Raw genomic sequence first — 25,213 nt, 5'->3', positions numbered from 1 at the left:
GACCGCCGTGGGCTCCAAGACATCAGACAGGGTGTTTTCTGTCTGTTCACTAATACCGCATGCAGTAAGCACAGACCAACTTTACTTGTACCAAGCGGTAGCTCCTGAAAAAACAAAATGCCTTCTCCACTTATAACTATGCAGAATCAGGGCCAAAATCCAGCCCAACGAGGTAGAACCCCACAGCGCAGTAGTAAATCTGACCAGTTACAAGATCAACCCAACAGCACTATACATTTTCACTGAGCGTAGCGATATCCAAACTAAGCTAGACAGGATGCGCAGGAAGGGCACCATTGAGGAGGATACTGTTTGGCCCCCAAAACTTCCCAGAGAAGAGATTCTTGGAGGTAGCAAAACCCCCAACTCAATGCACAAACACATCCGCTCGTGCCTCCGTTTGTGGTCCAAGGGTGGCCCTTAGCGTATCTGGGGCAGTCCTATTTAACAAGTGGACGGGCGTGCAGGAGGGAGAATGGGAGGGTGACAGGAGTGTAGAAATAACTTTCACTGTGGAAGAGTTAAAAATAGCGATTCGAGGTCTTACCCCCAATTAAGCACCAGGACCTGATGGAACACCCCCAGACCTGTATAGAAGCAATATAGATCTCTGGGCACCAATTTTAACAATGGTCCTTAATGCAGCCATTAGGTCCGGCCTACCACGTTCCTGGTCTACCGCACTGATTGTACCCATTTTTAAGAAGGGTAGCAGAGAAGATCCCAAATGTTACAGGCCGATTTCTTTAATCGATGTCTCTGCGAAAATATTAGGGCGGGTGATCTTGAACCGACTGATGGACTTGATAGAGGAACACCATACCTTAGTGGATACCCAGTACGGTTTCAGAACGGGCAGATCTACCAGCGATCAGTGCTTGGACCTGTATCTGTTAACGGCCAAATACACCAAAGCTAGTAGTGGCACGGTTTTTATGGGGTTCATGGATTTGGCTGCTGCTTTTGACAATGTTAACAGAAGCAAACTATGGGCCATGATGTACAACATGGGAATGGAGGTGGAGCTCATTAACATGCTAAAAGAGCTCCATTGGAACACCACGGCTAGGGTGCGCTTCTGCACAGAGGGGGGGCGAACTGAGCCTTTCCCCTGTTCAGGAGGCGTAAGGCAAGGATGCATCCTTGCGCCTTTTCTCTTTTCATTGTATATCAATGGCCTTGAAAGCAACCTCACTGCCCTTGCCCTGGATTGTCCAGGAGTAGGATCGCGCCAGATCCCAGTACTGTTATATGCGGACGACGCGGTCCTCCTGGCCCGCACATCGAGCAGCCTACAACAACTGGTGAACGGCTTTGTGAAGTTTATGGCCGACCTGGAACTGTCGGTAAATTTAAAAAAATCCTTTGTCATGGTGGCCGGCAAGAAACCAGCTAAGATGCCTGTGTTTAAAATAGGGACACACACGTTGGAAATAGTTAATACTTTCCCCTACCTGGGCCTCTTACTGGATGGCGACATGCACTTTAAACCATTGGTGGAGGAACATTGTTCTAAACTGGTGTCTTCTAATGGGGCAATTTTAAGCTTTGCGCATAGACTGGGACGTTGGTGCCCTGAACAAATAATGACCCTGTACAGATCAGTCACAATGCCAAAAGCATTATATGGTGCAGAGGTGTGGGGATTCAGGGAAGCTAAAAAGCTGCAAATCGAAGAAGATAAGTTTCTCCATAGAATTCTTAAAACCCCTCCTTCCACTGCCGCTGATATTACCCATGCAGAACTGGGGATCCAATACATCTCGGATCAAGTGAAGATTAGGCCAATCACTGCATGGATCAGAATATGGACTAACCCAGAGGCTGAATTGAGCAGGGAACTTACCAAAGACTGTCTGCAAAGGGACAATGCAACGCAAATCCCCTGGTTAAGATATGTTAAAAATACTTTGATAAATATTGACCAGCCTCATGTATTTTACGATCTGACGCAATTTTACAGACAATTGTAAAATGACCATAAAGAAATTGCTTCTAGAAAAGTTTGCAACAACCAGAGCAAATGTGGCAAAGGTTAAGACATCAGTAATTCCACATGGTTTAGTGGCCAATGGGGAGGGCATGGAACCTTATTTGTTCCTGATGTACAACCAAAAGGCGAAATTTTTAATGTGTCGTTTTAGGCTCAATCTTTTACCTAATATTTTAGCCTATCCTTCTGGTTTTACTACAACGATTGAGCAGAAGGGTGCCTGCGGCTGCGACAATAGGTCTCCGCAGGACACCCTTCATTTTGTACTTTTATGTTCATTTTATCAACTGCCTAGGTGCCGATTCCTGGTCCACATCCTTAGAAAACAGAAATTACGTCATGCAAAAGCAGCCCTGTTATTCCTACAGAAAGCAAATGATATGCATACCCTGTGTGCCATCTCAAGCTTTTTAAAAATAGCGGTTAGACTGAGAAACACAAGAAATAGATCTAACTGTGAATTGGAACTCATGTCTACCTCTACTTGTGAACTATATGTCCTGCTGCTTAATTTTTATCTAGCTGTTTTTAAATACTATTGTAAAGTTCAGAAATGTAATTTAATGATATTTTAAGGGGAAAATGTATTGTTACAATGTATGGTTATTATGTATTTTTATGATGATTTTTAATTGTCGAAATAAAAACTAACTGAACTGAACAAGTGGACCCCCAATATGCGAGTTCCTGTGTAGGGGCTGCCAGCTCTATGATACAAAGGGAAATGGGTCCCCTAGGGGAGGAAGAACAAAAGCATTCACACCCATATCAGGAAATCTGGGATACTGAGGTGGGTAGATACACTTGGCTAGAAAGGTTGGGGCAACCCCTAATTGTAAGGAAACTTACACTGTATTCCTTATCTTTCAGAGGTAAAGGAATGCTTTCACTGGGCACGAATGAAAACTGCGGAACGATCCTGCACATTCCGTATACGCAATAGGGCACCTACATGCTGATGGAAATGTACTGGCAGGGCAGCAAGTTTGCCTACCCTCAGGTCGTCCCCGGATGGAGCAGACTAAGTTCCATCGTAACCATACACACCCTGACCCTGGTCATTCTCTGAGAAGAACTAACAGATTTGTGCCAGACCCCGCTAAGGAAAAATACAACCTTGCTGCATCAGGCTTGTGAAAAAAAACCTAAAGATCATTTTGGCAGGGCTCATTACCAGGACATTCCAGAAGAATTCAGACAATTCTTGGACACACAGGTATCAGCGGGAGGGTCCATGCAGACGAAAGCTAATGCCCACTGCCTCCAAATAACCAGGTGGGAAATGCTTAAGATGATGAGCAGCACTGAGGTTGGCATAACTTTGATTAAGGAAGAACTGAGAACAACCCGCCTCATGGAGATGCAGCGTCGGTATGTGTTAGACTTAATGACCGCGATGGAGGGAGGAGTGTGTGCCAAAATTATCCCAGGGAATAACTTGGATAATGGAACACTGACTCTTGCCATCCAAACACTGCATCATTTACAAAGAGACATGAGTAAGGTGCCCCTGAGCAGTAGTAGTTTCTGTGATGGTTCTCTTGGCTTCCCCGGTGGCTTTCTGGATTGTGCTCGTCGTTGTTGCCGGTTTTCATAATGTTCTTGTTTGTGTGTGGTTCCATGCAATTGGGTATTTCCTGCTATAAAAATGCAGGTCTCAAATTGGGTTGTATACAAGTAACTAGTAAAGTAGTAATTGCCAAAACCAAATTGAAAATTCAAATAGGGGGGGATATTTTAACAATAACAAAGTGAATAACGATACATTCATGTATAAAAAACAAAATTGCATCTTTTTTACGTATTCACCCGTTGTGAACTCCACATCAACCCAGACTCAGAAATACGTAATCGGGCAGGCTTTGAGACCAAGGCCCGAAGCCACTGATTGGGGTGGGGTGGCACGCAGTCAGCAGACAAAAGCACAATCAGGAAGTCCCAGATCAATCTAACAGGTAGGCGCATCAACACCATAATGGTCCAGGGAGATTGTCGTCAATAATGCACACATGGCAGGGGGGGGGAGGGTGTGTGTGCGTTCCCAAACACCATAAAGTCAGATGCCACATGAAGTTAGGAATACATAGCCAATCAGGACACAGTACACACAGCGATCATTAACTCCCCATGCTGAAAATCGGGACACGTTGCCCACTGGCCGCATTGTGTCCACACATGGTCGAGGCGCACCTGGATTCCTCATTCAATACATTGATTTATGACTCCAAAGACAGAGGTTCACATTGCTTAACAAAAAAGGATTGCTGGAACTATTTTATTGGATTCAATGAACTATATCAAAACCCATGTAAAACAGACTGTAAATTGAGACAGTCTTCAGACCCAATGCTTGTGGCTGATCCCCCAGCCACAATGTTAAACTTTTCCTGTTTTGCCTAACGCCTCTGGTCTCTTTCAAGTTATGTCATGTTCAAGCAACAAGGTTCCAGGCTGGGGCTGGTGGAGTGGACGGTGGGATAACTCTTTTGAGCCCTTCCATGAATGCTTTGATTACTGGTATTTTAAACATGACATATATTTCCTGTTTTGCACGTAGGCAGCTAGTGCTGCAAGCTGCAATCTGATAGATGTGCAAGCAAGCCCTGCTTGTTGCAAATGGAAGAGATAACCTATAATGTTTTGTACTGAAGATGCTAAAAACTGAATCTACTTACATGTACAGTAATGTGCAAACATTTTCCATTTTGCAGCCTACGAGCTTGTTTAAGGATGTCCATACATTCTTGTGGTGATTTAAGATGCCCAAATTCTTGGATTTTAGGAGTCGCATCAATAGATTTAGCTGATTGGAATGCATTACTCTTCCTTGATCCTGACTTAGTAGATGTGGCCAAAGAGGTAGTTTCTCGTGTGGCATTAAAGAAAGTTGCACAAGGGTTACGAACCATGACTGCCTTGCCCATGTTGGGGCTATTAGGAGTAGTGTTAGAGACATATGTATTAACTTCTAAACCACATATGGAATCAGTGAGAGAGGAGGAAAGCAAAGGTAAATACTCCAGACCAATTTATCAATAGGGAATTCTCCTTGGATTGAGGGTGGGGGAAACTGTATGCAAAGCTTTGGCATTGAGGCGAGTGGCAAACAAGTTATGTCCGATGCTCCCCATCTTTTGAAGTAAAAGTGGAGTAGTGGTAAGTTGATCTCCCACTCGTGTACCTGCTGTGTCCTGCTGAGCATATCCACGAAGTTGTTTTCCACTCGAGGTAGGTATTCTGCTAGGACGTAGATTTTGTGATAGATGCGCTCTATGAGGAGGGAGAGCTGTGAGGAGTGTGTCCCCCCTGTCTTTGAATATAATGCATTGCAGTCATATTGTTTGTTTGTATTAGTACTACTTTCTGCTGTAGGTGATTGTTAAAAGCTTTGAGGGCTAGCTGAATTGCTAGAAGCTCTAGATGATTGAGGTGTAGATGTGTCTGAGCTATTGTCCATAGCCCATGATCGGTGAGATCTTCAATATGTGCTCCCCACCCCTGAAGGAATTCAACTGTGGTAATGGTGACTTGCAGCGGAATTGGGACTTTGATAGACAAGTCTTGCAACAAGTTGGTGCTGTTCCACCACTGCAGAGTGCAATGAGTCTCTAGTACTACCAATACTAGATCTTGTAGATGCTCCTGCGCTAGAGACAACTAGATTGCAGAGTGTGCTTAAGGGGACGCATATGTAGATGAGTGTGTGGTAATTTGGCTTGCAGGAAGACAGGTCTAAAAACCCCAACAATACCTTTACTGAGAGTTGAGCTTATGGTTGAAAAAAGGGCAATGTTTCCGTGAAATCATCCATTCTTTCTAGACTGGGATATGCTTTGGATTTATCTGAATTGAAAGTTGCACCTAGGAAAGGCTTAATTAGCAGTGGTCGCAGATGAGACTGTTGTATGTTGAGGGTAAACCCCAGTTTGTGCAGAAGGTTGATAACCTGCTGAGTGTCTTGAAGACACTGTTGGTAGCTTGGGCTTTAGATGAGGCAAATGTCTAGATAGGGGAATATAGGTATTCCTTTCCTTCTGAGATGAGCGCCACAAAACCTTGGAGCTGTAATGATCCCAAAGGGTAGCACCTTGAACTGACAGTGTTGCCCGTTAAGTTGAAAGCTTAGATAACTACGGTGTGCTGGATGAATAGGAATATGGATGTATGCATCCTTGAGGTCTAATGCGGTCATGCAATCTCCTTGCTGTAGCAGTTGTATCACCTGTTGCAGTGTGACCAAGTGAAAGTGTTCAGAGGAGATGTAACCATTGCGTGACCGAGATCTAGAATGGGCCTTAAGGCTTTGTTCTTTTTGGGGATGAGAAAATAAAGGGATTATAACTCCGTGCCCCTGATGTTGTAAGGGTACAATTTCTATTTCACCTTCTTGAAGGAAAGATTGAACCTTGTCTTGTACAAGGAGAAGATGTTCTAGCGGCATATTTTGTGTTCTTGGTGGAATTGTGGGTGACGTTTGTTTGAGTTCTAGACAATACCCATTTTTGATTATGGTTAATACCCATTTAGCTGTGGTGATATTCAGCTAGTGTGGATAGAAATGTATTAATTTTTACCGACAGAGGCGAGAGGTGTAGGTGGTCACTCACTGGGAGAGGTGGGAGTTTTGGTACTGGTTGCATGGCCTCTACCTCTATAATTGGTTTAAAAGAAAGAGCCCCTGGCAAAACTGACTCGGATAGGAGCCCTGTTGTTTATAGCCAGTGCCAGCAACAATGGAGGAACACCTTCTGGGTGCACCCCTGTTTTGACCCAAATGAAAGTAACCGTGATGTTGATATGTTTGTAGGATCACCATTGCTTTAGCACTTTCACAGTCCTTTTTTAACTTTTCTAGCATGTCATCAACCTATGGGCCAAAAAGATTTTGCCCATCAAATTGTAAACTGAACAGGTGTTGTTGTACATCAGGTTTGAAGCCAGAGACCCTGAGCCATGCGTGGCGTCTGCCAAGGACACTGGTGTCAAATTAATTCGCAGGCGCTCGTGTCTGCGGAGTCTAGGGCACATTTTATAGTGGCATTAGATAATGCCCCGTCTTCTTCCACCAATTGTGTACCATGTTGTTGGTATTGATCAGGGAGGTGTTGCAGTAATTCCTACATTTGACCCCGTGTGGCATGAATATATCTGGAGTGTAGTCCCACAGAATTTGCAATATGCATGTCGTTGGCTGCTGGTACTGCAAAGTGTTCACCTTTGGCACCATATTTCCTACTCTATCTGTAGGAAGTGCACCTCCTGTGCCTTGTGAATTTGCTCTTTTACTGGCTGTGTGTACCACTAATGAATCTGGTGTGATTTGGCCCTTAATATAGTCAGGGTCCAATGGTCAAGTTTTATATATTTTTACAATTCGATGGATGACTACCCTAGATTTAACTGACTGCTTGAATATGTTGTGTGTGGAGGAAAAAATACCTTTAAGCATAAGGATCGATTGAGCAGTTTTTGTGATCGATTAAGCATTTCAACCAGGAAATCATCCTCTTGTAGGATAGTGTGTAGGGTTACTTTGTGGTATGCAGCAGCTCTACTGATAAGATCATGGTAAGATGTTGTATTTTCTGGCAGCGAGGGCTTGGATGGGTAGATGTTATAATCTGTACCATCCAGTGGATCGGTATCATAAATATTCCATGGGTCAGGGGCAGAATTTGGATCTCCCTGTGGGTCTGTGAAAGAAGGGGTATTATATTCCTCAGGTTGATCACCACCAGTAGGTGACTGATCTGATGAATAAAGTGGCTGTTCTGAAGGCAAATGTTCCGAAGAGGGTGTCTGCACTGGCCTTGATGGTGGTGAAGATGGTAGTGGAGGTAAGGATTAGGAGGAAGAGGAATAGGAGGAAAACAAATAAGGCTTGTGCGTCTATCCTCCTCCTTCCTTGGTTGATGGGTGCGTTTGGGCCCAGCAATATTTTCCTCAAATGTGTTCTTTTTGGGGAGGAGTCAGGGAAACAGGTGGTGGAGGTTTGGTGCCTAGTTGCCTAGTTGCCTAGTGTCTGGGTGCACAAAAAAGGAGTCTTTTGACCCTTGTCTAGTTTGTCTTGCAAGTACTCAAGAATGGGTTGCAGTTGTTTTTGGCGTGGCTCTGTGCTACTTTTGGTGTTTTTCGGCATCGCAGATGTGGACGACGTTGACAAGCCTTTTGTACTGTTTGCAGTCTTTTGGGTATGTGTTTTCAATGCCGACAGCTTAGGTGCTAGTTTTTGTGCATAGTACTCCTAGGATGAAGCATCTTCCACTCGAGATTTTTTTCAGATCAGATGTGCCCTATTTTAGCTTTGAATCTTTGCCTGAATTTAGGTATGTTGATGTGGTCTACTTCAATCGCAGAACAAACTTGAATGCCTTATATTTTTCGACGCTAGTCTAAGCCTTTCCAGGCGGAGTGGATTTGTGTTTGTATGCCTCTTGATAGAGACCTCCATGGCCCGAGGGCAGTGGTGCTCCGATAGCCGGTTTGAGTGGCTTTCACCGAGGTACTTATGTGACCTGTGTGGAATCCGGGTCAGAGTCTGAGCTGTCTCCACTGCTAGCCAGTAGCATTTACACATTTGGTGGCACCGTCTGTGCCTCTGTGTCTTCTGTTTCTTGTTCGGAGTCTGACGACTGCTCGCAAAATATGTCCTGTGCACCTTCTGTGCACTGCTGCAAACTGGTGTAGGCCCAATGACGCTCTTTTTGCTGCTGAAGTGTTTTCTTCAACCTGAATGCCAAGGACATCTCAAAGGAAGTCACCTTGTATTCCGGTGACAGAGATCGCACACTTTGTGTTGGTCTTGCTGAGAGTACTTCGCATGGCAATTGGGGCAAAAGCTAATGAGCATGTGTTCCATCCCTCGTGGATGGTGTTCTGTAGAATGGAGGCAAAGAAGTTTGGGAAGGGCATGTGCTGTGAAAGGAATATGCTACTTACCAGTATGCATCTGTTCTTGGCATAGAGGGCTGCAGAGTGGTACATTTATGAATAGATCGCCATCTGGTGTTGGGCTCGGATGATTGCACTTGTTTTTCTTCTGGAGAAGTCTTTGTCGTCATCGAGGACTCCTCCTCTAGGTGCTAGTGCGCATGGGCATCGGCTCCATCCTTAGATTGTTTTGCCATAGTAGGGTTAGATGGAGTAGTGTAGTATAATACATAAAGATATGCCCATGTAAATGTATCTAAATAAGACAATGTTGGGACAGACACTGGTTTCCGGGGAGGCAGGGAGGGCATGTACCACTCTGCAGCCCTCTATGCCAAGAACAGATGCATACTGGTAAGTAGCATATTCCGTTCGAGGCATATGGGCTGCAGATGGTACATTTATGAATAGATTATACAGCAGTTACCTCCCTAGCGGTGGTCACCCGTGTCTGTCGCAACTGTTTGAAATAGAGTTTTTAATACAGCTTGGCCCACTCTGGCTTGTTGTGTAGCCTGCACATCAACACAGTAGTGCTTTGTAAAGGTATGTGGTGTAGACCAAGTTGCTGCTCTGCATATGTCATCTAGAGGAATGTTTCCTAAGAATGCCATAGATGCTCCTAGCTTACGTGTAGAATGAGCTCTAGGAGGAACAGTTAATGTCCTCTTTGCTTTTATGTAACATATTTGTATACATCTTACAATCCATCTAGCGATGCCTGCTTTAGAGATAGGATTGCCCTTATGTGTTGGGGAAAATGCTACAAATAGTTGTTTAGTTTTCCTGAAATTTTGTGTCCTTTCTATGTAGTACAAAATGGCCCTTTTGACATCTAGTGTGTGTAGGGCCCTTTCTGCTACCGTCTGTGGCTTTGGGAAAAAGACTGGTAGTTCCACCGGTTGATTGATGTGAAATGCTGAAATTACTTTAGGCAAGAACTTTGGGTTTGTTCTAAGAACCACTTTATTCTGATGTAATTGTAGGAATGGTTCTTGTATTGTGAATGCCTGTAATTCACTTACTCTCCTGAGTGAGGTAATGGCTATAAGAAAGGCCACCTTCCATGTAAGGAATTGTATTTCACACCTATGCATAGGTTCGAAAGGTGGTCCCATTAGTCTGGTGAGTACTACGTTGAGGTTCCAGACCGGGGAAGGTGGTAATCTTGGTGGAATGACTCTTTTAAGGCCTTCCATGAAGGCTTTTATCGCTGGCACTCTAAACAGGGATATGTGCTGCCTGTTTTGTAGGTACGCTGCTATAGCTGCTAGATGTACTCTGATAGATGTGTACGCGAGATTACATTGCTGTAAGTGTAGTAAGTAGCAAATAATCTCCTTTGTTGATACGTCCAGAGGGTTGATATTATTAGTGGTACAGTATATAGCAAAGCTCTTCCACTTAGCTGCGTAGCATGCTCTGGTGGTGGGACGTCGCGCTTGCTTAATTATCTCCATGCAATTTGGGGGTAGATCTAAGTACCCAAATTCTAGGATTTCAGGAGCCAGATCGCTAAGTTCAGTTGTGTGGGATCTGGGTGCATTATTTCTCCATGGTTCTGTGTAAGTTGCATGGGTAGAATTCTTAGCTTTTGGTGTGGCACTTGTGAGAGTTGCAAGAGCGTGGTGAACCACGGTTGTCGTGCCCACGTGGGTGCCAATAGTATCATGGTCATTGAGTGTTGTTGCAGCTTTCTGACCACTAATGGGATTAGTGGGAGAGGGGGAAAAGCGTATGCAAATTTGTTGGACCAATTTATCCATAACGCATTGCCCTGCGACAGGTGGTGTGGGTACCTGGACGCGAAGCTTTGGCATTTTGCATTCTGATGAGTGGCAAAGAGATCTATCTCTGGTTGTCCCCATCTTTGGAAGAATGGTTGCAGTATTTGTTGGTGCAGTTCCCATTCGTGTATTTGTTCGGACTGTCTGCTTAAGATGTCTGCCATCTGGTTTTGAACTCCTGGTAGGTGTTCTGCTAACAGATAGATGTTTTGAGGAATGGCCCACCTCCAAATTTCCTGCGCTAGTCTGGATAGTTGGAGAGAGTGCGTCCCCCCCTGTTTTTTAATATAATACATTGCTGTCATGTTGTCTGTTCTGATCAGGACTGCTTTATTGGTAACATGCATTTGAAAGGCTTTCAATGCTAGAAACACTGCTAGTAGTTCTAGATGATTGATGTGCAGCCTTCTTTCCTGCACACTCCATCTTCCTTGTACTGTATATTTCTCCATATGCGCTCCCCATCCCGTGAGCGATGCGTCCGCTGTTATTGTCACCTGTGGAATTGGTTCTAGGAACGACCGCCCCTTGGCAATGTTTGTTGTGTTCCACCACTTCAGAGAGCGGTGTGTGCGGTCGTCTACCAACACCAGATCTGTAATCTGTCCTTGAGCCTGATTCCACTGTGTCGCTAAACATTCTTGTAGCGGACGCATTTGTAGTTTGGCATATGGTATTAGCAGTATGCAGGATGACATCATCCCTAATAGCTGCATGAACACTCTTGCTGTTAATGAGTGTTGTGGCTGAAATTTTTGAATGATTGTAAGCATTGTCTGGATACTGACTGGATTGGGGTATACTTTGGCTTTTTCTGTGTCTATAGTAGCCCCTAAATATTGTTGAACCTTGCTTGGTTGCAGGTGTGACTTTGTGTAGTTCACAGTGAACCCTAGTTGGTGCAGCATGTGAATTGTCTTCTGTGTGTTCTGAAGACATTCTTTTTGTGACTTGGCCTTTATTAGCCAGTCGTCCAAGTATGGGAAGACATGTATTTGTTGTCTTCTTAGGTGGGCTGCAACCACCGCTAGGCATTTTGTGAACACCCTTGGCGCCGTCGTGACACCAAACGGAAGGACTTTGAACTGATAATGTTGTCCTTCTACCACAAACCGTAGATATTTCCTGTGGGCTTTGTGAATCGGGATATGAAAGTAAGCGTCTTTTAGATCCAGTGTAGAAAGAAAGTCCCCTTTCTTCAGTAAAGGAAGTACTTGTTGGAGCGTGACCATGTGGAAATGTTCCGAATTTATGTATGCGTTGAGAAGTCTTAGGTCTAGTATTGGCCTTAGAGACCCATCCTTTTTTGGAATTAGGAAGTATAGGGAGTATACTCCTGTTCCTTGTTGTTGCTTTGGAACCTTCTCTATGGCATGCTTTTGTAGCAGAGATAGTACTTCTTGTTTTAACAGTGTTAAGTGATCTTGTTTCATTGGACGCTGTTTGGGGGGGATGTTTGGTGGGGTAGATGTGAGTTCCAGGCAATAACCATGTTGGATAATTTGTCTCACCCACCTGTCTGATGTGATGTTTTCCCAGACAGGTAGGAACTGTGATAGGCGTCCCCCGACCGGTGTTATATGGTCTGGGGGGAGCTGTATGAAGTCACTGCTTTGGGGTTGGAGAGTTGCGGTTGTTGTTGTTTCCGCGTCCTCGACCCTTGCTGTTGTTACCTCTGTAACTACCTCTAGAATTACCTCTGGGTGATGTCGGTGTAAAAGAGGTTTGTTGCTGGCTTGTACCTGTATTTTTGGATCCTCCTCTATAGGCGGACCTACGAAAGGAACCTCTTTGGGTCGGCTGTTGCAATGCTCCCATTGATTTAGCCGTTTCCGTATCCTTTTTCATCTTTTCTAAGGCCTCATCTGTCCCTGTGCCGAAAAGTGTTCTCTCATCAAAAGGTTGGTTCAGTAATGAAGTTTGCACCTCTTGTTTGAACCCTGAAACCCTGAGCCATGCATGTCTCCTTAACATGATGCTTGTGTTTATGGATCTTGCTGCAGTGTCTGCCGCGTCTAGGGCGCACTTGATTGAAGTGTTAGTAATTAACTTCCCTTCCTGTATGAGTTGATCTGCCCTCTTTTGATGTTCTTTAGGGAGATGTGTGATGAGTTTCTCTAACTCATCATAATGCGCTCTGTCATACCTTGCAAGTAGTGCCTGTGTATTAGCTATGCGCCCGCTGTTTGCCGCTTGAGATGCAACTCTCTTGCCAGAAGCATCTATTAGCTTAGACTCTTTGTCAGGAGGTGGAGCTTCTCCTGTAGATAAAGAGTTTGCTCTCTTACGAGCGTTTGAGACCACTAGTGAGTCTAGAGGAATTTGTCCCTTGATGAATATTGGGTCTTTTGGAGCTGCCCTATATTTCTTATCAATTCTTGGGTTCAGTACCCTAGCCCTCACCGGGTCTTTGAATATCTCTGATGTGTGATTGAGAAGGCCCTTAAGCATTGGTAGTGTTCCTGATGTTTTTTGTGCAGCCGGTAGTGTTTCTAATAGGAAATCCTCTATTTGAGGTTCTGCATGTAGTTCTACCTTGTGGTATTTTGCTGCTCTATCAATGAGTTGTGCAAACCCAGTATTATCATCAGGAGGTGAAGGTTTTGACGGATACAATTCAGGGTCGTTATCGTTATCTGACCCTACATTGTACTGTTCCCATGAGTCTGCGTCCTCTGGGATTGTGTCTCCATCATCCCCAGGATGCTCTCCCTCCCCTGTGTCACTTTCTACATCTGTTGTAGGTGTAGATGGTCGTGTGGGATGAATAGCTGGCCTATTGTGAGGAATAGGAGAAAAGGGTGTGTCTCTAGGATGTGAGGAGTTGTATTTGTCCCCATTGTTCTCTTCTTCGGAGGAGTTTTGTCGTCCGATTGTTCATTTTTCCTCTTTTTGGGTAGTTCTGTGACTACCTTGCCAGTTTGTGGATCAATAAACAGAGTCTTTTGTTTAGGATCGGTTTTATATTCCTGTGTCGGTACCGGAGTTTTCGGGTCCGAAAGGTGTTTTTTCTTCTGACTGTCCATTTGTATTTTCGGCACCGAGATTTTATTCGGATCCGATGTCTTCGGTGTCGAGGGTGTCTTCGGTGTCGATGTTGTTTTCGACGTCGAAGCGTGTTTCGACTTCGAGCTTTCCTTGATATGGAGCTTCGGTGTCGATGTCGGGGTGGGTCGTTTATCGGAACCACCATGATGGGAGACCGAGTGTTTCGGTTTCGTTGGCGGGCCCGAAGGCAGGGCGTCGGAAACTTTTTTCGGTTGTCTGACCGGGCTCGAGGGCGGGGTCGACACCGTGCGGGGTCTGTTCTTTGGTAAAGGGACGTTGTCACTCACGGTTTGTTGGACGTCGATTTCCTCGACGTCGGACTCGTCCACTTCAGACCCCGCCTCGTCGGCCTCTTCTTCCTCCTCTTCTGGGTGCTGGTCCTCGAACAGCTCCGGGATTGCTTGTGACTGCATTCTCGATACCTCGTGTCTTCGGGCTCGACGGTTTCTAATCGTCGATTTTGAGGAAAATGCTGCACAGGCCTCACAGTCCCTGGATTCGTGTTCAGGGGACAAGCAGAGGTTGCACACCTCGTGTAGGTCCTTGTGTGGGAACTTAGCACCACACGCTGGACATTTTTTTGAATGGAGTCCTTTCCATGGACTCCGGGCTGGACTACGTCGAGCTGGTCTTCCCGTAGTCGTCGTTCTTCGAAACGCGTCGAGATGGAAGTGTAGTCGCGTTCGATAACAATACCGTCGAATTGGAAATGGTTACGCGCCGAATATCACTTTCTTTATCAAAGTTGATCCGGAGCGCTTCGATCCTCATCCGAACCCGATGGCGGAAAAAAACAATCTAAGGATGGAGCCGATGCCCATGCGCACTAGCACCTAGAGGAGGAGTCATCGATGACGACAAAGACTTCTCCAGAAGAAAACCAAGTGCAATCATCCGAGCCCAACATCAGATGGCGATCTATTCATAAATGTACCATCTGCAGCCCATATGCCTCGAACTGACTAATAACACCAGCTGATGTTGTAAGGATGGAAAATCTGTTGGACCAGAGAGAAAAAACAAGTACCCCAAAGGCCTCGTTGAGGAATTAAGCTTTGGTCTCGGAGCTGCGATGTCGCCATCGGAACCCGATGGCAGAAATAAACAATCTAACAGAGCCAAGCAACATGTGCAATATTGCACACAGGAGTTTTAAGACTTCATCGAAGAAAAACAACTTGTAATCGTCCAAGCCCAACTCTAGATGGCAGGATAATGCTAAGCATTTGTATCTACGGCCAACACATGCCTCAAATAGAAAGGACATCAGCATGTTGGTGTGGCGCCTATATAGGCACCGTGCACGTCACTTCCGGCATGGACAATTCCATGCAGAGCCACACAACGCCACATACTAGCAAGCAGGGGTACTGTTCATTAAAAAGTTCCAGATCCAGTCTGATGCCTGGGGATAATTCCGAAGTAAGGAATCTGCATCTAGAAGTCTCTATCAAATGCATTGATTTAAAAAAAGACCACTGCCCTGAGAAACCACAATATCACTTTCAGGAGTGACGACACTGGATAACACCATACCAGAAATAAAAAGCTTCAGATCTGGTGAGCTGTTGTACCCTCTCACAAGGTAGGACAAATGATGACCTACCTGTGCGGAGATATAGATCGCTGGAGGCTGCAGAAGCAGATGTCAGTCTCTCTCTTTCCCTGTCTCTCGCACGTTCTCGTTCCCTTTCCCGGTCTCTTTCCCGGTCCCTTTCACGTTCTCTCTCTCGTTCTTTCTCACGTTCCCTTTCGCGCTCTCTCTCACGCTCCCTTTCGGCATTGACTGCGGCTGTGGCAGCAAGATGGGCTTGATGTCCTAAAAACAAAACGTGAAAGCAAAAAGTGTAAGGGTGAAGGAACTGTCTATTTGGAAAAATATACAAAAGAGGCAAGGAAAGAGATATATCACAACACTAACTAGGGGCACGCTGAATAAATATTAAGACTAGGTAAGCCAAACCCCCAGTATCCATACCAGAGTCCTATCCTACTCTCACTCTTCAACTGTCCAATGTAAGTGTTGCTCTGTACAAAACGTTGCAAGAACAAAAACTTTTTTTTTTAAACCTGCTAGCCAAGCTTTTGTAGCAGAGCAAGACAGACAGTCCATAGATTATGTTTTATGGATGAAGTGTCTCTGGAGCACTGTCTTCTTTTCTCACTAGCATCCCAGCAAACCAATCTGCTGTGTACAATATGGAATTCATCCAGAATTTGTAGTAATTAAGGATTCAAATAGAATGCAAGTTACATGTTGGAACTATATATACAGGACCAGAATAAGGTACAGCGTGTATAGAGTCCACAAACCCCAGAAATATAACACAGGTTAAAGCCAGGTGTGACCTTACTCTCTAAAGTGGTAGCTTGGTCGAGCAGTAAGGCAGTACCAGAGGGCAGTGTAAAGCATTTGTTGTACACACTCAGTCAGAAAAAGATTTCACACACTCAAAGATTGTACTCCAGGCCAATTGTGTTTATATCAAAGATATAATTGTTTTATTTCTAGAACCAACAGGTATCAAAATTTACTGTTCTCAGTATGAGAGGTCTCAGATGAGTACTTTGCAGTAGGCAACACAATTCTACACACAATTTAGCATTGCGCTCAATGGATTTTCTTATATAAACACAGTTGTAGATTACTTTGGTTATTCCAGGACTGGCTCCTAGATTCAGTCCTGGGGTCTAAGCTGGAAACAGTTCAGCAAAAAGTTTTAGATATTGCTGTGATTTTTCAGGAATAAAAAGCTATTTTAAAAGTTCACACTTAGAAACTTTTCAATAGAAATCTGGCAATGTTATTCAATGGGAGAAAATTCAGGTTGCAGGTAAAGTACGATCTTGTTACTTTTGTAATCCAGTACAGGGCTCCTGGGGCCAGCACTGGGGTCTCAACTTAAAACAGGTAGGTAATTACGTTTCAGTATTTTGTATGATTTTTAAAGAATATTTCTTGTTTTCAAAAGTAGACAGAAGATTTTTCGAGTCAAACCAGTCAGTTATTCAATGGCAGGTAAGTGAGTTACCGGTTTCAAGGTGAGTACTCGGCTGGCGAGGTTAAGGTTCTGGGCATAGACTCACAGGTCACTCAGGGTCAGGTAGGAAAGTTGGTTCACCCCCAGCGGCGCAGGGGCGGCCGGGTGCAGAGGTAGTTAGGCCCAATGTTATCCAATGAGGGGCAGGGGGCTCCGGTTGGTGGCTGCTGGCTAGCAGGCCTCGCGGCTGTGGGAGCTGAGCGCCTGGTCACTTGCTCAGGGCAAATGGGGAAGTAGAATAGGGTACAGGTTGCACTGCCAGGGGCACTCGGGCAGCTGGGTGCAGGGTACTTTTGAGCTGTCGGGCGCTCAATGTTATTCAATGGGGAAAGGTAACAAGCATTTGCAATGCAATAGGTCTCGCATTAGGAAAGTTTGAGCTATTGGTATTGTAAATGGCAAAGTTTTTATATATGTTTTTTTTTTTAAAATAGCTAAATTAATAGCTTTGTCATTTACAATGCCAATAGTTTTAACTTTCGCAAATGTGATACCTATAGCATTTGTAATGCAATATGTTTTGTATTTACATGACTTAGATGTATTGATATTACAAATAACAATGGCGTTTAATTTTTTAAAAATAACTAATACTTAAATAGAAGTTATTGTAATTTATAATGGCAATAGCTTATACTTTTCTAAAGAACTTTTGTGAAATTATGTTCAGTGTATTTTTTCGTCTGGCCTACACACCAACCAGTCAGACCAGCCCATTAAGCTTTGCCATGTTGACCTACAGAACAGTCCGACACTGAGAGTGTGATAGTGTCTGATGTTGCTGCTCACCACTTATGTAATGCACAGTTAGGAGGGTGAATGATGTGAAGATGGTGTGTCCGGTGCAGCTGGATAGGATTAAGTGACTATATTCTGGGTGGGAGCCTGTCCAACAGGGTTTACGAGTTAGCTAATTCGAGTGGCAGAGGAGTGTGGTAACCCATATAGAATTAATAGTTGTGATGGAAGTAAACATCTGGGATACCTACAGTTACTTTCCTGAAGTTTATAGGCTATATCTTATTCTATGGGTGGTATAACTTCAATTAAGGGGGTACGATAACTTTAGCAATCCACTCGTTTCAGGACCCATCCTGCCCTGACTCCTGCTGCCGCTGCTTTGCTGCACCCCTGGCTTTTATCCTGGCCGTGGGGAGCCCGGCGATCTGGTGTTTTTCACCACGCCCGGCCTGCCTGCCGGGTGCCTTCTTGCAACATGTCGGCCTCCGTGTGCTGAACTAGGACCCCTGCATTCCGTGTCCCGAGCCTGCTGTGGTCGCTTCTGGCCTTTTGTCCTGGTGGAGGTGACCCCCAAAGCTGCGGCGACTGGCGTCGGATTGTGGACCCCCTGGAGAGACGCCCGCCGTGCCGTCCTCACCCCGCCCGGCTGGACCTCTGCATCTGCAGCCGTTGCCAGTCATCCCTGCATGCTGACGCTAAGCTGCCCTGCCTGATTGGGTGCTGGAACCATTGCTGGAGATGGCGGGAGCAATTTGAGGCTTCACCCCGACTCTCCCGCTGTGCTGCTGGCTGCCGTTTTTGGGCAGCGGGAGGCCTGGGGCGACAGTGGCATGAGGCCTGGCACATACCCTCGAGGCTGCGTGATTGGGGTTGCGGTGCTCGACAAGCCAGGGACCTGGTGAGTGGCGGCGGCAGGGGGCTGGGACTGTCTTGTGAAAGGCCCCCCCACGTGCGGACTGCCTGCTCTGGAGGTGATTGGGAGTTGGGGGGTGAGGGGGCGGTTGGATTCCAGTTTGTGGTTCACAACTATGAATACAGCCGACACTTTCCAGAATACAAATGGAAATAACAGGTCCTCTGGTGATAGTGTTGCATCTCTGACAAAGGCCAACAAGACTACAAAGGGAGCAGTGGCTGCCCCATTTCATAGTACCACAGCTAGAGCACATCTTTTAAATTGCCTTCTGGGACTTGTAGTGCCTCATTCAAAAGTAAAACTACCACTATCAAGATGCAAAGTATCCAAGTAAGGCTAGCTGAACTCCCCAGGCCTGTAATGTTGGCTGTTGTGGTGGAAGAGATTATCTCTTCAGCTTCATAGTGGCCGGCTATTAAAACTAAGTACCTAAAAAGCACATACATAGTCAAATATTAATACAAACAAAGATTCCACCAAATGTATACATTTGATACAATTATCACCCATCTCTTCAAATATGAATCTCTCAGATGTGTATAATGTGTCATTCATAGCCATCACTTCAATCGTGGCATACCTGGCTCGGTATAAGGATGCACTGGTGTTAACTAGATGCCCAGGGCGGTGCAAGACATGGCGCTTAAAGCACAGATTTAGTGAGCTATAGATCTCGATATATTCTAAACTTCAAGTAATTGCTTTTCTGAACCAACACACGAGGCAGAGCCGATCCTTCTTGAAAGTCTGCTTTTACAAATGCCATATGAAAACATAAAAAGTTAATCTCACTGTAAGAATATTGCTCTTCCGCGACAATAGTTTATGAGCTTAGAGTAATTGTGGAAACCAGGAACAAAACGTCCCCCTCCCTCCCGCCCCCCTCCACTAGGTCTCTGCACGAGAATACGCATTTGCAGCGGATATGTGCGGTAGCCACAAAGTGGACCCACGTCAGCCGTGGCATGTTTAGGCACACCTGGGTGTTTAGCCACTGCCCTTGCATTCTGGGACGTGTAGTTCCACGTTTAACAAAGTTGTAATACGCTGGAAAAACAAAGCATTAGAAAGGGAAGCTGGTTGAAAAGCCAGTACTCGCTCACGGTGTCACGCCTGACGAGGGGCCATCTGGCAGCTAGAGAGCACTATTCATCCTATGGCACGGTTTTGGCCCGTGCTGAGACCGAATCAGTAAATCTAACAGACTCCCTTGGGTCTGTGGAGATCAAAGGCACGTGATGCTTGTGTATTAGAGTTAATGCACACCTAGAGTTTTAAAAAAAGATGCTCAATCGCTTATGCATTCAGACGGGCTCCTGGGCTGCAATCGCCCTACTCACACACAGCTGAGGAGCACGTGGGAAAGTACAAGCACTTTCACCTGAGTACGAGGCGTGCCTGCCTGTGCTCGCTTCACATGGGTGTGTACTCATGCTGCGGGGACACTGGTCTGAAGTGCCGCTCATGCACGAGGCAGTAAACGCAAAGCGCCTAGTGTCCTGCCAGTTGGCACCGTCTGCTGGTGAATGTTTACCTTCGCTCTGCCCCGCCCCCTCCCTGAAAGTAAAGCCCCTCCGTGCTCCCTGCGCACGTGGTCCAGGACAGACCTTAACGCCACTCAGTGCTCGGGCAGAAAACTCCAGCGACGCCACAGACGCCCCACTGACTGAAAACACTCTCACGAAGCGCCCGGAAGCTGCTCTACTGGACAGCGCGGTTTAATGAAGCTAAACGCGACTGTATTCTTGACCCCCTCATCAATAAAGATGATGATAGGGCGGAAAAAATACAGGAGCAGAGCAAAAACTGAGAATTATGACCCAAAATAAAGTGGCATTTGAAAGGGTGGCGTAAGCTGACACGTCCCTTTGTCTAGGAATGCCCTGGAATGTTTTTTGTCCAGAGGACGGCGCTGCCCACGGTGCAATTGTACACACAAGAAGGAGGGGGCGGGGGTCTCATCTGCGGAGAGCCGGCGCTGTCCACAAAGGACGCCTTATTTAACTCCAGGTCTCTTCCCAGTGAACTCCCCATCACTGAAGGCGTGAAGACACCGAGCGAGAAGAATTGAGTGTTAAGAACAAAAAACTAAAACAAGCTACTAACAAGACAGTTCGCCTGTTTCAAACTTCGTCCTGGATGACGGTAGAAGCTCAACCCGCTCCCGCTGCCCGTCCCTGAAGTGTTGTGTACCTGGGTCTGCTGTCCTCGGCACCCCTCGGCTCCCGCACCCGGCGCACGTTCATGCTGGCATTACCGAGGCTCAGCGTCTCGGATTTGACCTCGTGAGCGCGACTCTGCCATGCGCTTAGGAAAACGAAACCTAAGAGCCACATGCGCGCTCACGAGGTCAAATCCGAGAGCCACGACGGAAAGCGCGTGCACCTCCCCAGTCCCAGCGCGTTCACCCCCCCATATACAAATACTAAAAGTATACTAAAGTATACACGAGGTCGGTTCGCTACGCTCGACCTAAAAAGGGAACAAAGACTGCAGTCTCTGGGACGGTGATTCTTCATGGGCGACCACCACTTCGAGAGGTAAGTTGGGATCCCGGGGAAGAGGTAGGTACCCCAAAGGGGGGCACAGGGGGGTTGCAGGGCACCGGGGTCTCTATGTGTTTCGGGAAATCTTACCGTGCTCGGCGGGTGCAGAGTGGGCTGGTCCGTAGCTTCTTGGCTGGCACCAGGGGGGTTGTTGCAGCAGAGCCTCTGCTGATGTGAGTCACAGGCTTTAAGAGGGTCAAGGCAGGCAGGTCCTTTGCGTGTCCAAAGATTGTTGTCCGCAGGAGTCGCCGGGCTTTAGGCAGGAGCAGGTTCCAGGATCGACAGGCTGGTAGGGCTGGGGCCAAGTCAGTTGTGGTCGTCCTGGTGTGAGCAGCTGCACGGTGGGTCTTCTTCCTCTTAGTCTTCTTCTTTTCTTCTCGGGATCTGAGGAAGGAAAGTTCAATAGGCCCTAAATACTGAATTTAGGGGCGCTACAGGTAGGGCAAGGGCAGGGACCAATAGGTCCCTGTTCTGGGGTGGGTACACCCCCTAGCCTGCACCTCTCCTGTGGGAGGGGGAAGGATCCTAGCTGTGATTGGGCAGGGCTCCCCAACTTCAAGATGGCCGGAGCCCGGGGTCGTGCTTCACCTCGTCTCCCGCACCTGAGGGGTGGGGTTGGCACAGGATGGCACCACCCCTTCCTGACATAGTTTTTCCCGCCAGTCTTCCCGCCAGAGTGGGGGTCAGGTCTGGTGGGGGCCAGTTGCTGGGCAAATGGTCTAGAGAAACTCACAGATGCGGCATGCCTTTGAAGCTTCCCCCTGCCCATCCTGGGGGAGGAGATATAGCACCTCGCCCAGGATGTGCATTGTTGCGGGCCCAGGAGAGCGGGGGGCTCTCCACCCAGGGGTCCAGCAACATGTCTGCTGTGTGGCAGCCTCTGCAGCCACTCAGCCCAGACGTGGATTGTAGGTTAGGTTTTCAGGGGGCATCTCCAAGATGCCCTCTGGTGCATTTTAAATTAAATCCCACACTGGCATCAGTGCGGGTTTAATGTGCTGAGAAGTTTGGTACCAAACTTGCCAGTCTTCAGTGTAGCCATTATGGTGCTGTGGAGTTCGTAATGACAACCTACCTGCACCATATACTCTTAATGGCATCACTGAACTTACAGTGCCCAGGAATGGCCATGGGTACTGTAGGAGCACAGGGGACATGCACCTGTGCCCACACCTCTGGCATAGGGCACCCAGCTAGAGGGGTGACTGAAGTATGCCAGGGCAGTGGGTTCTGTGGGCATGGCACACAGGGATGTGTGCCATGTCGACTCTTTGTTTAGTTCTGTCCTTAGACACTCAGCCCGCAAAGGCAGTGTGTGGGCGTCAGGGTACAGGGCCCCTGAGGATGGCACAATAAGTGCTGCAGTCCTCAGCGGTCTTCTATGGTCCGCATGCCCTGGGTACCTAGGGGACCATTTACTAGGGGCTGACAGGTGGCCAGAGATGCCAATTGGGTTTTAGTTTCAACAGAGTTTTTAGGGAAGGAACACAGGCCCTGGGTACCTGGTTGGCAGGAACCCAGGGCACACACAGGCCCTGGGTACCTGGTTGGCAGGAACCCAGGGCACACTCAGTCAAAGAACATCAGCAGTTAAGAAACATGTGGGGGCATACTAGTGCAAGAAAGATGGCACTTTCTCACACTGATTACATGTAATTCAGTAAAAAAACACTATCAATGTTTTTTTCCTTGAATATTTCACTAGCAAAACTTGGTGAAATGTGACAGTGGGAAATGACTCAAAGCACAAGTTACTTACTCGTGTAACAATATATCTGTAGGAGACATTAGTTAGTGATAGATTCCTTAGAATATCCCCAGGCGTCAGACTGGATCCGAAAAGTTTTCGTCAGCAGTACCCCTGCGCGTCCGTGGGCGTCGTCGTACGTCTCCGCATAAGTCATTGGCGTAGTAGTCACCGAGATGTCGCTGGAGCTACTTTAACGCGCCCACGCGCACTGACATCAGTTCTGTACACGACTTTCCGCACCAGGAATGCAGAGCCCTGCAATATACTGCCACTGGTGCATTGAAACTGGAGCCCCAAAAGGGATGACCTTAACTCTAGAAATCAGTTCGCAGAATGGGGAGGCTGGGTGGGTGGGGTAAGGAATCTACCACTAACTAATGTCTCTTGCAGATATATTGTTACACTAGTAGTAACTTGTGCATCTGAAAGAGACACGTTAGTGATAGATTCCTTACCTTAGAAGAGATACCCCAGCAATACCAACCCCGGTGGTGGGTCTGTGAACAAAAATCCCACCAGAAAGTCACGGAGAACAGAACGGCCAAAGAAGCGGTCTCTCTGGACTTGACTGTCAAGGCAATAATGCTTATTAAAAGTGTGTGGCGAGGCCCACGTGGCTGCCTGACAGATGTCTTGCAGGAGGATACCACGTCCCAATGCAGTAGTAGCTGCTGTCGCCTTGGTAGAATGGGCGTGTAACTATACCGGAGGTTCTTTTTTAGCCAGCGAATAACAGGCTTTGATGCACAAGACTATCCAGCGGGAGATAGTCCTCTTGTGTACAGCCTGGCCTTTTTTTGCGCCCACGTAGCCAACAAAGAGCTGGTCATCCACCCGGTACTGTTGTGAGAGATTCAAATAGAATAAAAGCACACCTTTTGGGTCCAGACGTTGGAGCCTCTCTTCCTTTCTGGAAGGGTTCGGAAAGAAAGTGGGCAAGGTGATGGTTTGCCCAATGTGGAAGGCAGTGACAACCTTTGGCAAGAAGGAAGGATGAGTGCGCAGCACCACCTTGTCCAGATGAACCAACAGAAAGGAGGCTTTCCGGAAAGAGACTGGAGCTCACTCATCATGGCAACCAGGAAAGCAGTCTTCAAAGTCAATAAACGGAGGACCGAGGACCTCAAAAGGAGCGCACATCTGAAAAGTAAGAACCAGATTCAAATTCCCACTGCGGCATCACAAACGAAATAGGAGGGAAAAGGTGAGTAATGTCTTTGAGAAATCGATTAACAACAGGGGACTTGAAAAGAGAGGGCTGATTAGGAAGCCTGAGTAAGGCCGAGATTGCAGAAAGGTAGCCCTTAACCACATCGGTGCTCGATGAGTTCCGCCCCTGTGCTGGAATATGCAAAAACCCATTATTCATGACGAGCTGGGCTCGTCATGAGCGTGCTGGGAGGCTACTGCATGACGAGCCCAGCTCGTCATGAGCGTCGAAGGGGTTAATAGAGCCCAGGGAAAGAAGGAACAATAGGACCTCTGAAAGAGGGACAGAAAGGGGATTCACAGCCTTTGCTGTGCACCATGCCTCAAATTTGTTCCACCTGCAAGCATATACCGATTTAGTGGAGGGGCGCCTGGCTGCCAGAATGACATCACAGACTTCAGGAGGCAAGTCAAACGGAATCAACTGTTGCTGCTCAATCTCCACCCGTGTAGGTGGAGACTGGACAGGTTCGGGTGGAGGACCGTCCCCTGCTGCTGTGGGAGCTCCTCCTGAAGAGGCAGTCGGATCGGGGGATCCATGCTCATACTGAGTAGCTCGGGATACCAAACTCTTCCAGTCCAGACCGGAGCCACAAGAATGACTTGGACCCGGTCGCGCTTGATCTTCTTCAGCACACTGGGTAGAAGTGGTATAGGCAGAAAGGCATACAATAGACAGAAGCTCCACTTGTGACGAATAGCGGCGCCAAGCCAGTGCCGCCTTGGAAATTCCAAAGCGCAGAACAGCTGACATTGCGCATTCTCTTCGGTGACAAATAGATCTAACCAAGGCTCGCACCACTGGGAGAAAAAACCTTTAATTACATGTAGGTAAAGTCAAGCCTCTTGTGGTCAGCTAGATAAAGCTGAGCTCATCTGCCCTGGTGCTCAGGGAGATTGCCAGGTGGATGACAGTCACGGAAATCTCCTGAGGGTCTAGCCAGTGCTAGTCTCAGCTCCTCCCAGCAAAGCACGTGACCCCCAATCTGGTAGTACCAGCACCACATGGTTGTCATATTGATAGTGACAGCCTAAACAGGCCGGCCCATGATGGAAGGTAGGAAGGCCTTGACCCTGATGGCACACAACTCTAGAAGTATAACATGGTGCCATAGCTCTTTGGGGATCATTGACCTCAGATCACCAACTCGTTCAGATGTCCTACCCAGCCCAGAGATGATGCGTTCATCACCACTGTTAGCTCAGATTGGGTGAAGGATAACAACCTGCAGTAATTCAGGTTGGCATCCTT

The 25,213-nt window shown here is 46.8% G+C and overlaps 1 protein-coding gene across 15 annotated transcripts in view; it reads right to left on the bottom strand.

Moving 5' to 3' along the window:
- The window catches only part of NCOR1 (nuclear receptor corepressor 1), a 1,934,049-nt gene that overhangs the window by 368,808 nt on the left and 1,540,028 nt on the right, over window positions 1–25,213 (bottom strand). For all 15 annotated transcript variants that reach the window (XM_078679968.1, XM_078679976.1, XM_078679969.1 and 12 more), the window contains one exon: window positions 15,365–15,577. In XM_078679968.1, coding sequence (XP_078536094.1) covers window positions 15,365–15,577 — 213 coding nt within the window. The remainder of the gene's footprint in view (window positions 1–15,364; window positions 15,578–25,213) is intronic.

Source organism: Lissotriton helveticus, chromosome 3_1, assembly GCF_964261635.1.
Source record: "Lissotriton helveticus chromosome 3_1, aLisHel1.1, whole genome shotgun sequence".
Classification (NCBI taxonomy): Eukaryota; Metazoa; Chordata; class Amphibia; order Caudata; family Salamandridae; genus Lissotriton; species Lissotriton helveticus.
The sequence above is the reverse complement of the archived record's forward strand: the minus strand, read 5'-3'. Positions and strand labels throughout refer to the sequence as shown.